The sequence below is a fragment of the Phocoena phocoena genome, chromosome 12 (genome assembly GCF_963924675.1).
Source record: "Phocoena phocoena chromosome 12, mPhoPho1.1, whole genome shotgun sequence".
Classification (NCBI taxonomy): domain Eukaryota; kingdom Metazoa; phylum Chordata; class Mammalia; order Artiodactyla; family Phocoenidae; genus Phocoena; species Phocoena phocoena.
In genome coordinates this window covers 45,529,302-45,543,305 of record NC_089230.1, presented here as the reverse complement: position 1 = coordinate 45,543,305, position 14,004 = coordinate 45,529,302, and the positions used below count along the sequence as shown (strand labels likewise).

General features: G+C 41.3%; 1 protein-coding gene across 1 annotated transcript in view; it reads right to left on the bottom strand.

The window, feature by feature from the left end:
* HDAC2 (histone deacetylase 2) overlaps positions 1-9,118 on the bottom strand; it is a 31,451-nt gene extending 22,333 nt beyond the window's left edge. Inside the window, exon 1 of the mRNA XM_065888454.1 lies at positions 8,825-9,118. Within this exon, the coding sequence (XP_065744526.1) occupies positions 8,825-8,876 (52 nt within the window). The 5' untranslated portion in view covers positions 8,877-9,118. The remainder of the gene's footprint in view (positions 1-8,824) is intronic.
* Positions 9,119-14,004: the final 4,886 nt, after the last annotated feature.

Sequence of the window (14,004 nt, the reverse complement as noted above, 5' to 3'; positions counted from 1 at the left end):
GTCTCAATGAATTCTTAGATGTAGAAAGCCCACTAGAGACACGAAGCATCATTGAGCTAAGGTTAATGCAAGGAAGGTATTTCTAAGTTATCATCACTACCAAAGGAGATAACGAGAGTAAGAATAAAGAAACTAATCTTCACATAACTTCCATCTGCCCCTGTGTAAGAATTATCAAGATGAAATGTCTCTAATATCTACCGTATCTTAAGATCAAATAAAATACTCTAGTTATGTACATACTGAGAATCCAGTGAAAAGTAATCACTAATCTAATAATGGGAAAGACCACAATAATCTATAGAAGGGAAAGTACAGTTGCAATTTCTCAGCAAGAGTGCTTGATAAAAAAGATGTTAGCAATAATTAACATTTATTGACAGCTTACTAGAAGGCACTATTCTAAGCACTTCATGTGTATTATCTGTTAATCTTCTCAACAACCCTATGATGTAGGTATTATTACTACTTTCCTATTTTATAATAGTGAAGATGGATGAGATGCAGACAAGTCAGGTGATATTGTCAAAGTCACAATAGCTAGCAATAGAGGAGCTAGATTCAAACTCAGGCAAGGCAACTCTGCCAATCTTCTTAAGTAGTAGCTACTGGGAAAGCAACGACACTTATAGAACCTAGAAAGAAATGGTAGGGGGAAGCCTGACAAGAAAAGGACATAATACAGAATACAAACATTTTAATAAAGACTTAAGATCTTTGTTGGGCTTCCCTGGTGGCACAGTGGTTAAGAACCTGCCTGCCAATGCAGGGCACACGGGTTCGATCCCTGGTCCGGGAAGATCCCACATGCCGCGCAACAACCAAGCCCATGCGCCGCAACTACTAAGCCTGCATGCCCCAACTACCAAGCCTGCGTGCCACAACTACTGAAGCCCGTGCACCTAGAGCCTATGCTCTTTAACAAGAGAAGCCACCGCAATGAGAAGCCTGCGTGCACACTGCAAGGAAGAGTAGCCCCCCGTCTCTGCAACTAGAGAAAGCCCATGTGCAGCAACAAAGACCCAATGCAGACAAAAATTAATTTTTTTTAAAAAAAAGAAGAATACGCACACTACTTAAATGACACATGTCCACAAGGGCAGCCAAGCTACAGATAACTGCTATTTGGCTTATGAAGAATTCTTCCAAAATGTAAGGGGGGGTCTAAAAGAACCATCCCCAACTTTTTTCCTGCTTAATCCCCTATCACAAAATTCTCTACGTGGGTGCTCTGCAGCCATCCACTTTTTCATAAAGATAAAATATGGCTTTTCTTAGTTTTAAAAACCTATGGATTTCATTCATCTGATTTAAATGGTCAGTAATGTAATCTGGGCATTTAAAATGTTACCCTGATTTTCATCAAAATAGTTTAAAATGCTTTACCAATGAAATAAGTATCCAGGAAAATTAGCTCTAAGTGGCTCCTTGAATACAACAAACTTTGTCAATGTGAAGTAATTACCAAAAAGATTTAGTTATCTGCAAAATTTTCAAAGCTGCTCACTCTTCAAGAAGCTATCAGAAGAGAAGTGGCTACTAAGGTCTACAATCTCTTTTATCTAAAGTCCTCTAAAGTCCTTGAGACTAGATACATTTCAGACTTTTTCAGATTTTATAAATGTAAAATGATAAATCTGCCAGATATTATGTGATAACCTGGAGACTGGGCAGCCTTCTGTAATCAAACATTAATATTTCTGCAGCAAAAATGTATGAATATTCAGAATAAGAGGAATAAAGATGATAAACATTAATTCAGGTTAAGCTTTTGATTCCAAATGAGTTACAAAAATTTCTTTTCACCTTTCAGATAATTTTGGACTTCAGGACTATGAAATATAAAATATACCCCTGAAGAAAAGCTGACTAAAAAATGATTCAGGAAAAAACAGAGAGCTACTGTATTATTTTTGTCTTCCAGACTAGTTAGTCCACTAGCGGCTTTAACACACTGGCCACTTCTTGAAACATTCACTCTTGGCTTCCACAATACCACGTTCCTGGACTTTACTACCACCCCACAGCCACTCCTCCACCAACCTTGAAATATCAGGGGTTTCTCAAGTTCACTCATTCACTGAACAGACCAAGAGCCTACTGTGTGCCAGGCAGGTGCTTGGGTATGTCAGTGAATCAAGAGTGCGGCCCTAAATCCTCTTCTCTCAGGAATAAGCCACCTAACTGCTCAATTCAGAAATTTAGGAGCCATCCTTTATTCAGTCATCACAAAGCCCCAACTCCATTTCCAATCCATCAACAAGTTCTATAGGTTTTACTCCCAAAAACCTCTCTTAAATATGTCCATGTCTATCAGTTTCAATTATTGTCTTGTACGTGGACCAATATATACTCAATTCTTGCTTTCAGTGTTCACATTCTATTACTCTTTACCATTCTTTCTCCACTTTCCAGAGTTCTCTCTACTTAAGAAACCTTTAATGGCTTTCTGCTTCCTGAATATTCAAGTCCAAATCTCTTACCACAAAGTCTTGTGTGGTCTGGCCCTTTACTACTTGGCCTGGCACCCTACAGTTCCCCCATGTCTTCCTCTTGGCTTCCTTCCTGTTAAGTGTACTAGGTTCTTTCTAACTACCCAGGCCTTTGAAGTTTGCAATGTCTTATGTAGGAAAACTCTTTTAAGGAGGCTGGCCCATTCTCTGCCTTCAGGCCCTCCCTTGTCCGATTTACCCTACAAAGGTCCCCTCTCTTACTATATAACAGTCTTATTTTTTTTTTCCTTAAAGACATTTTTAAAAATTTTTTTAGATTTTTATTTTACATTGGAGTATAGTTGATTCACAACACTGTGTTAGTTTCACATGTACAGCAAGGTGATTCAGTTATACATATACATATATCTATTCTTTTTCAGATTCTTTTCTCACATAGGTTATTACATAGTACTGAGCAGAGTTCCCTGGGCTATACAGTATTATACAGATTAACTATTTTATATATAGTAGTGTGTATATGTTAATCCCAAATTCCTAATTTACCCCTCCCTCGCATCTTTCCCCTTTGGTAATAACCATAAATTTGTTTCCTAAGTCTGTGAGTCTTGTTTCTGTTTTGTAAGTTCATTTGTGTCATTTTTTTAGGTTCCACATATAGTAAGTTCATTTGCATCATTTTTTTAGGTTCCACGTATAAGTGATATCATAAGATATTTGCCTTTCTCTGTCTGACTTACTTTACTTCGTATGATAATCTCTAAGTCCATCCACATGGCTGCAAATGGCATTATTTCATTCTTTGTTATGGTTGAGTAATAGTCCATTGTATATATATGCACCACACCTTTATCCATTCCTCTGTCGCTGGAAATCTAGGTTGCTTCCATGTCTTGGCTGTTATAAACAGTGCTGCAATGAACACTGGGGTGCATGTATCCTTTTTTTTTTTTAAATCAATTTATTTATGTAATTTTGGCTGCATTGGGTCTTTGTTGCTGCACACAGGCTTTCTCTAGTTGCAGTGAGCGGGAGCTACTCTTTGTTGTGGTGCGTGGGCTTCTCAATGAGGTGGCTTCTCTTGTTGCAGAGCATGGACTCTAGGCGTGCGGGCTTCAGTAGTTGTGGTGCACAGGCTTAGTTGCTCCGTGGCACGTGGGATCTTCCCAGACCAGGGCTCGAACCTGTGACCCCTGCATTGGCAGACAGATTCTTAACCACTGTGCCATCAGGGAAGTTCTGGGGTGCATGTATCTTTTTGAATTAGAGTTATCTCCAGATATATGACCAGGAGTGAGATTGCTGGATCATATGGTAGCTCTATTTTCAGTTTTTTAAGGAACCTCCACACTGTTCTCCATAGAGGCTGTACCAATTTACATCTCCTCCAACAGTATAGGAGGGTTCCCTTTTTTCCACACCCTTTCCAGCATTTACTTCTAATATGGTCTTATATTTTCTTCTTAGGACTTCAATCTTTTCTCTACCTGGCACACAGTAGGGACTTTAAGCCCATTTGATATTTCTGAACCCAAAGCTGACTTCACCCTTACACTTGAACTTTTAAATCTTATCTCATCCATGTTTCAGTGCTGTTATTATTCCCTAAGAAATAACTACCCTCCCTCCTCAATTCCAACTGTTTCCTTTAAGGATTTGTCAACACAAGCATTTAAAATTTTTGTTAATGGAAAGACATAATTACTAATACTTTTTTTTTTTTTTTGGTAGCAGAGAAACCTTTTTTTTTTTCTGTAGCAGTGGCAATAGTGCCACTTTTGGGTCACCAAAGGAAAAAAGAAAAATCTTTTAGGTACCAGATGTTGATCTCGCCTTGGACATTAAAACTAGACAATGTAGAAAAGGATTAAGTGGTGGACTGAGTCAAACAGAGATACGAATCTATTTTCATGGGGAAAATAAATAAAACGCCACTTATCCTACCTGTCTGTAACTAGAGTGGGTGTAAGAATTAGAGAGAATATTATATGAAAGTGCTCCAGCTATAAAAATATAAGGTGTTAATCATTTATTCATCAATAATGTAAAATATGTTTGTTCGTTTATTTATTTATTTATATTTAGGCTGGTGAAAGTATAGACATCAGCAAAACAGATTCTGTCCTCATGAAGTTTATATTCTAGTGGGAAGAGAGACAAAAATTAGGTGGTATAATTGATAGGGAGAAAAGCAGTAACAGGGATTAAGGTAATAGGGAAAAGCTTCTCTGAAAAGGTGAAATTTGAAGGAAGTAAATGGTAAAAAAACATCTGGGGGAAGAGAACCCAAGTATATGAAAATCTCAGTCTTATGTTCTACTATGTTTAAAGTAATGATGTGCAATTAAAACCATTGGTATTTGTGAACTGCTGCTATAATTCATTCAGCACCCTGATTTGCCTCCAAAGAAAAGGTTACCTATTTTATGGATAATAACGATTTATACTATAGCTAAGAACCCATGCAATTACATTAAAGACTACCTAGCAAAAGGCTTTGGCATCACTGTTATAAGTCAACGTCTAAGGAAATCTGTCAATAGTTGGCTGCCAAGCAGAATTCTTATAATGTGCTACAGTAAACTAGGAGTATATTGGGAGACATGATCTTGGTAACTCTTTGTACAGTGTTGAGTGCTTTTCTCTGAACCACCTGTCTCCAAATAGTTTGATGTGTCCTATCAGAGAAGGGAAAAATATAACACAGAGCAATGCATGTAATTATATAAATTATGTATATATACAACCCTATCATATTGTATATACAGTAGAAGACACTAAATGTAATTGGCCTCAAGCTTAAAAGAAAGTACTCTTAACATTTCTAGATAAAGTATTAATAATGTGAGTATTTAATCAGAGCCTAACAAAGCTTGGTTTGCTAATTACATTTAAGTACAGAATCACATCATTTTATTTTTTATTTTCTTCTCTTTTGGCCGCTCTGTGTGGTGTGTGTGATCTCAGTTCCCCGATCAGGGATAGAACCCGTGCCCCCTGCAGAGGAAGCTCAGAGCCCTAACCACCACATTGCCAGGGAATCCCCAGAAGTCGCATTATTTTAAAGCCAGAAGGGATCTAACTATATCGTTTACAGATTATTGACAATCTTGCAGTATATACTAGAAGATCAAGATTTAGATATACGTTTTTGGAAATGAGTCATGAGTCAACAGCTGCTATAAGAGAAGTAAAAACTTCTCTTACTTGTCCTCAAAGGTTTAAGAATACTTTATCCAACAGTGCCTGAAGGTTCACTTGAAACCATCATTCCATGGGCTTCCCTGGTGGTGCAGTGGTTGAGAGTCCGCCTGCCGATGCAGGGGACGCGGGTTCGTGCCCCGGTCCGGGAGGATCCCACATGCCGCGGAGCGGCTGGGCCCGTAAGCCATGGCCGCTGGGCCTGCGCGTCCAGAGCCTGTGCTCTGCAACGGGAGAGGCCACAACAGTGAGAGGCCCACGTACGGCAAAAAAAAAAAAAAAAAAAAAAAAAAAAAGAAGAAGAAACCATCATTCCAGTGATCTAAAGGGTATTGATATTGAAGACTGTAATGTGTACGGAGAAAAGAACATACATCTTTTAGAAGCCCCTTTCATTTGCTAGACATTCTCTCTGTGTCACCAAGAGTAGTCCTAATGGTCCCAGTAAGCCTAAAGGTAGGATTCCTATGGTTACAGAATTTGCTACTTCACTCCTTTCCTCTTTATCTTTCTTCCTTCTACTTCCTTTACTAACAAGTTAAAACCAGCTATTCTAGTCTAATAGATTAAGGCCCTATTATTATTGACACCACACACTCCAAATCCAATCCATGTGTGTATCTTAGAGTTAGTTCCCTGTGCACAAGCTGCTTTACTTGCATCCTCTTTCCTCACAATTAAAAAAAGAAAAAACTACTATCGTTACCTCTATAGGCTGACAAAATAGGGTTTTTCTGGTGATGAAAATGTAAGCTTTGGAATTAACTATGCACAGCTTAAAATACTATCACATACAAATAATTAGCATAATAATACCCCTTCAATTTAATAACCTCTGCAAAATATTTTATTAGCCCCACACCCATGAAAAGAACTCAAAGCATATTCCAAATGTAAGCAACTACAAATTCCATTCTAAAAATTAGTCAAGGAAGAGCCATAGACAAAAGACAGATAACCTAACCAGAGATACCCAAACATTCAGTTATACACCTGCTGTTGGCCATCAGATAATGCAGTTGTATGGTCCACTATAAAGTACTTAAGTCACAATCAAAGATTACTCTTCCTACCAAGTCTGCATCCCACCTTTGGGACCAGTACTTGCTCCCATTTCCTCAACAGAGGCTCATCACAGACGGGCCCAGGAACAAATAGCTGATAAAACTGCAACTTAAGTGTACCTCCTGGTTCTACGGTTCAAGCCTGGTGACAAGAAGTTTCAAGCAGCTTACTTCATCAGAGCCTATCACTGTCAACAGCAACTAACAGCTCCAGGAAGAGCCTTAGCACCAGTTACCCCAAACTTTTAAAACCTTTCTTCTCTACCCAAAGCCCTGACAATAACAATCTCTAAACCTTAGAGAAACAATGTTGTTTTAAAAATTAACTTACATACATGGTTATTTACTTTCCAATTTGGTCATGGAATGCAAGACCAGGCCAGTGACCCAAAATATGCGTGAATTCTTAAAGAATTAACTTTAAGAAATGTTAATAATTCACGTTAAAATTAAAATGTACTCCCACCTCCACCCCCCCCATGATGGCATAATTTCAAATCAATTTGTATCACACATACATGCAGTTCTCTCAAAAAATATTTTTAAAACATGGCTGTGACTACTTAGCACTAGCTACCAAATATCAAACAATTTAGATTTCTTCTGTAAGATTTTAGATTTTTCCACAAATGACACAAGTGGTTATTTTATATAAATAGGCATTAAAATGATTCATCCTTGCTAACTGGAGAGATATGATATGGCCATTTTAAAATTAAAGTCAGATTTATTCTGACCTAGTCCTGCAAGATCTTTCCACCGCTCTAAGATTTTACGATTTACAATACATTGAATGTAGTAAACAGCTTCCAAAATTTGTATCGCTTCTCACAAATCAGATAGACTTTCAGGTCTCTGAACCTAGCTTCTTTGTTAAATTTTAGAATTTCTTCTCTGGAGAGTAACCTACTAGGGACTATTTACCAAGTTAACGTCTTTGTGCAATCTGTAAAAAAGTAACCGCTCCTTTCATTGTATTTTGACTGGCCCAAGAAACGGGATTCAAGAAGACTTACTGCTCAAATTGCAAATGAGAAGAATCCCTAAAATGAAATTATCTTACTTTTATAATTTACTGTTCCACGAGTTCAAGCTTTTCTGATTATTTAGCACTTTCTGCACTGCTCCTCAAAGTTTTCCTGCACCAGGCCTCCCATCGCCTAGAAACAGCCTTCGCAAGCCAAATGCCAATGCTATCTGTCCCACACCTCCAAAGCACGGTATTTCCTGATCGAACAAAGCAACAAAGAAGTGGGTGGTAACCACCTCTCAGAGAGGCAAGCCAGAACCCATCGAGCCTGACCGACAACACAAGCAGCAACAGCTCTACGATGCCCTCCCACCGTCTTATTTCCCCTGAAGCCTGACTACCTCAAACTCGAAAACCCTCATTTTTATTGAGGAAGTGAAGCCTTTTCACTTGAATGCTGAGAAAGTGGCGCTCAAAGCACCCGGCAAACAAAGGAGAGGGATGGAGCCCACGCAAAACAGGGGTGTGAGCGCGCCTCAAGGCGCACGTGAGCCCCCACCCTCAAGGGGTACTCTCCAGCACCCACCCGGGTCGAGGGGTCCGGGGAGAGGCCGGCAGCAGAGAAAGGAGAAGACGCTCGGGCCAGCCGGGGACAGAGGGGAGCGGAGGAGGGGAGAGGAGGAATGGGGGCTCGAGGGGCGGAGCTCTCGAGGCCGTGGGGCTTTGTGTGGAGTCTGGGCCGGGGTAGCTGTTTTGACCCGGGGGGAGAAATCGGGTGCAGGCGGCCGGAGCAGGGGACCCCAAACCTCCCTCCCACGGAGAGGCGGAGGGGAGAGGCGCGAGGGAGGGCCGTCTGCTTCGCACCAGCACGAAGCCAGGGTAGGCCGGCGGCGGACGACACTGCGGGAAGGAGAGGGGCCGGACGGAAAAGTGGGACGTCCACTTAGCTCCCCGCGGAGGCTGCCAGACAGTGTCGGGTCGCGAATGGGTTAAGATGCGGCCAAACGTCGGTCCCTCCTCCTGACCCCTCAGCACCGGCGACCACTCGCGACGGCTGCCGCAGAGCCAGGTGCGGCTCCGGGCCCGGCGCCGCAGCCCTGCCCGCCCACCCACCCGCCGGCCGGCCTGCCTCTCACCATCGTAGTAGTAGCAGACTTTCTTCTTGCCGCCTCCCTGACTGTACGCCATGGGCTCCCCGGCCACCGCCGCCTCCGGCTCCTCCTCTGGCTGCTGCTGCTGCTGCTGCTGCCGCCGCGGCTCGGCGGGGAGAGAAGAGGGCTGGGGCGAAGGTGGGTGGGGGGGGCAGTGCCGCGGGGAAAGGCAGGCCGGAGGGCCGGAGGGAGAAGAGGAGGGGAGTGCCGGGAGGGCTCGGTACCGCCCGGCCGAGTGGCCGAGAGCTCGGACCAGGGGGTGGCAGCGGCGCCAACTCGCGACACTGGGGAGGGGGAGGGGGCAGCCAAACCACCTCCGGAGGCCGAGGGGAGGTGGGGCGCGTCCACTGTGACTCCACGGGGGAGGAGGGGGCACGACTAGAGAAAGAGGCTTCTTCATTTCTGGGGAAGGAGGCCTTCCAATGATGAGCAACTTGCGCAGGGCGGGTACAAATACAGTCGGAAAACTATTTTTAAAAAGAGTCAGGCTTTCGCTCCGTAAGTAAAGAGAGCGTGGAGCCAGGTGAACGCTCCACCCCTTCGGATCTTCGCACAGTGGTTGCGCCTATCATGAGCCTGCGCAGTCGGCGCCTCCCCAACCGTAGCCGGGGCCGCCTAGACCCCCTCCGCGATGTCCCACTCCGCTCCCCTCCCCCACTGTGGCTAAGCTCCCGCCCGGGCGGACCACGTGCTCCGAGCCGGGCGGGGAGAGACCACTCTCCCACCCCTTCGACCGCATGGAGCCCGCTGAGCTGCAGCCCACGACCCCTATACTGGGTCGTCGTGGATTTCATTTATTTTTTCATTTTCTGCTGATAATTGCTCGGAGGTTCTGACCTGTTAAGGGGACCTACTGCAGACATTAAGGAGTACCTGGGTTTGAATGGGCATTTGTGGAATGCATTTATGTGTTGGATAGGGTTCTGAGTGTTTGCATTAATGATGTATTTCATTGATACCTATTTGTAATAGATAACCTGTTAACTCAGTTGAGACTCCCAACAACGCTGGGATGTAAGTATTACTTCTAGTTCTTCTTTATAAATGGGGAGATTAAGGAACTTGATCCTCTCAAATGTTGATGGTCTGGAGTTTGATTTCAGTCTTTCTCCAAAATCCACACACCCTAGCTACTCCATTATGGCTGCTTCTGATAGCTGGGCACTGAAAGATTGGTGCAGAAGTTCAGAGAAAGGACTTTCAAAACTCATGGAAGTTATAAATACCTTTGTCCCTGTGTTCAACAAGTCAACAAACATCGAGCACCTACCTACTCTAAGCCAGCCACCTTGCAGGTGACTGGGGGGAGGCGGAGGCTGACAGTCCGCTACATAGAACTCTTATTCCCCTATACCATTTGCCACTTACAGTTTTCCCAAAATACACACTCTCCCTCACCCCCATTAGAAAAAAAAAAAAAAAAAAAAAGGCCTTATTGAAGCAGGAATTATTCAGAGCCACTACCAAAAATATCCTCTTTATTTTGCTATTTGACTTCAGAATCCCCAAGTAGTTCATACTTAAAGCAGCAATTTTCCTGGACTTCATCCCCAAGAAATTTAGAAAAAGTCAGGGTAGCCTCCATCGCCCTCTACCCAAGTCTGTATTTTTAGCAAGCACCCCAGGTAACTGATGCAGTTGGTACAGGAACCAGAGTGAGAAACTTTGACTCAGAGGTAAAAATTGCATGGTATTGACCTTAAAAGTTTTACTCTATCAAGTCCAAAATCAACTTGCTACATTCTGAGAACAGAATAAGTTAATTTAGTAGAAACTAATGTTCTTCTCAGAGCCAGCATAGTGGAATCTGAAGTGAGACTTTGTTTACTTCTTTAACACTTCCCTGACTACTTCTTCCCCACCCCAGAGTCTGTTTTTTCAGCCCCTCACTGCCTGGATGTGACTTGTACCCCTCTAGCTCCACACTCACCATGTTGCAGTTGCCTGTAACTTCTCTGAACTTCTCATTAGAACAGAGCGTTATGAGAGGAGCAACTGTGTCTGTCTTGCATATAAGTATATGTGTATGCCTATGACTTGGGGCAAGTCACTCGATTGTCTGAATTGCCTTATCTGTAAAATGGGGCAGTATTACTTGGAGAGTAATTCCTCATGTGAATATAGAGTACCTCAAATAAGAAAATTAATACAGAATAGTTTTTAAACAATAAAGAACTATGTGAATATAAGGGATTATTAGGATTATTGTTATAATGCTAGTAATAATTATTATTGTTGGCATCCACAGCACCTAGCCTTGAACATGTGAAAAGAGCCTGGACATATATTTATATATTTTGACTGGTTGAGGAACTTGTTATATTAATTATTATTTAATAATTTTATTTATTTTTAGTTTTTTAATTGAAATATAGTTGATTTACAATGTTATGTTAGTTTCTGGTGTACAGCAAAGTGATTCAGTTTTATATATATATGTATACTTTTTAAGGTATAAATGTGTACCTTTTTATATTCTTTTCCATTATGGCTATTACAGGATATTGAATATAGTTCCCTGTGCTATACAGTAGGACCTTGTTGTTTATTTTATATATAGTAGCTTGTATCTGCTAATTCCAAACTCCTTAATTATCCTTCCCCCATCCCCTTTCCCCTTTAGTAACCATAAGTTTGTTTGTTATGTCTGTGAATCTGTTTCTGTTCTGTAAATAAGTCATTTGTATCATATTTTAAATTCCACATATAAGTGATATCATATGGTACTTGTCCTTCTCTTTTGATTTACTTCACTTGGTACGATAATCTCTAGGTCCATCCATGTTGCTGCAAATAGCATTATTTCACTCTTTCTTATGGCTGAGTAATATTCCATTGTGTAATAAAAACAAAAAACTTAAAAAACTTTTTAAAGATGGCCATTCTCACCAGTGCAAGGTGATGCCTCATTGTAGTTTTGATTTGCATTTCTCTGATAGTTAGCGATGTTGAGCATCTTTTCATGTGCCTATTGCCCATCTGTATGTCTTTAGAGAAATGTTTATTTAGGTCTTCTGCCCATTTTCTGACTGGGTTGTTTAGTTTTTTGTTCAATTTTTGGTTAGTTTTTAGTTTTTTGTTATTGAGTTGTATGAGCTGTTTGTATATTTTGGAAATTAAGCCCTTGTTTGTTGCATCGTTTGCAAATATTTTCTCCCAGTCTGTATGTTGTCTTTTCGTTTGGTTTGTTTCCTTTGCTCTGCAAAAGCATATAAGTTTAATTAGATCCCATTTATTTTTGCTTTTATTTCTGTTGCCTTGGGAGACTAACCTAAGAAAACACTGCTACAATTTATGTCACAGAATGTTTTGCCTGTGTTCTCTTCTAGGAGTTTTATAGTATAATATCTTATATTTAAGGCTTTAAGACATTTGAGTTTATTTTTGTGTATGGTGTGAGGGAGTGTTCTAACTTCCTTGATTTATATGTGGCTGTCGAGCTTTCCCAACACCACTTGCTGAAGAGACTGTCTTTTCTCCATTTTATATTCTTGCCTCCTTTGTCAAAGATTACTCAACTGTAGGTGTGTGCGTTTATTTCTGGGATCTCTGTTCTGTTCCATGGATGCATATGTCTGTTTTAGTGCCAATACCATGCTCTTTTGATTACTGTAGATTTGCAGTATTGTCTGAAGTCTGGGGGGGTTATGCCTCCAGCTTTATATTCTTTTTCCTCAGGATTACTTTGGCAATTCTAGGGTTTTTTTTGGTTTTTTGATTCTATATAAATTTTAGTATTATTTGTTCTAGTTCTGTGAAAAATGTCATGGGTAATTTGATAGAGATTGCATTAAATCTGTAGATTGCTTTGCATAGTATGGCCATTTTAACAATATAAATTCTTCCAATTAATGGCGCTCCTATGGAAGACCTGGGCTAGGTCCTGTGTACCCCCCCACACCCCGATTGCAGCTCAGACCACACTCTACCCCTGCAGGCTGTCTCCACAAGGCCAACCCCAGTCCTCTCCCGGGCCTGTCTGCTGAAGCCCGAGTTTCAGCACCCAGCCCCCACACACACCAGCAGAGGTGTTCTTGGGCTAGGGAGTGCACAGAGATGGCCAGGACCCTCTGTGCTGGTCTCTCTCTGTTCTGCCCACTACAGTCCAGCTGCTGTGCTCTCCTCTGAGCCTCCGATGCTCCTTTTCTGTTCAGCTGATCTCCCAGCTGGTGAAGGGGGTTCCCAGGGTGAGGGAACCTTTCGTCTTTCACAGCTCCCTCCCAGGGGTGCAGGTCCACCCCAATTCCTTTCTTTTCTTTCATCCTGCCTAGTTACATAAAGATCTTTCTTGCAATTTGGATTGTATGAGATCTGCCAGCATTCGGTAGGTATTCTGTGAGAATTATTCCACAGAATTTTGGTGTATTTGTGGGAGGAGGTGAGCTCCATGTCCTTCTGTTCTGCCATCTTGATGTCCACCCGATTATTTGATGATTTTAAATCAACCGAGCAAATTATTTTAGCCCTAGAAACTGGTATTGGAGAAGGAGTCTTGTCCAATGATAATTATGGTCATGAGAATTATGTGCCTAAACATCTGTAGTGAACTTTAGATCATTAGAGCTAAACCTGGAATCAGTTATTGAAACCTGTTGACAAGTTCATTTCCATATTCAAACTCGTCTCTATCAAACCTTTTTACCATTAGAAAAAGGGGAGTTTTAGACAATAATCAGTAGAAGGAAACAAATTGAATGCATGGATCATTCATAGAATGCATAATTGAGGATAGTCTTTATTCTTAAACTATTTTTCTTTAGTTCCTGCTCTGTCTACATGGACTTATTTTTTTCAGTCTTGAAGATGTTTAGTGCTTTGAGATTATTCAATTAAATGATCTGTTAAACGTAAATGGATTATTTAGAAACATGACTATTTAAAAACGGATTGCTTCAGCGTATGCTGAAAATTAAACCTTGCTATCAACTGCAGCAGATAGTTTAATTTTGGTTGCTATAAAATTATTCATATAAGCTTGTTTCTACTCTAAGGAAATTTAGATTTCTTGGCATTAAATTCTATGTAGCAATTCCATAAGGTAATACAGAAGGTAAAGTATAGTGACTAACACTAGGGTGTTACCGCAAACTAAAACAGCCTCAAGCTGAATTCTGATCTCCTTGGAAGCATGGTGCCTATTTTTACACAGTACTGTAAACTGTAGC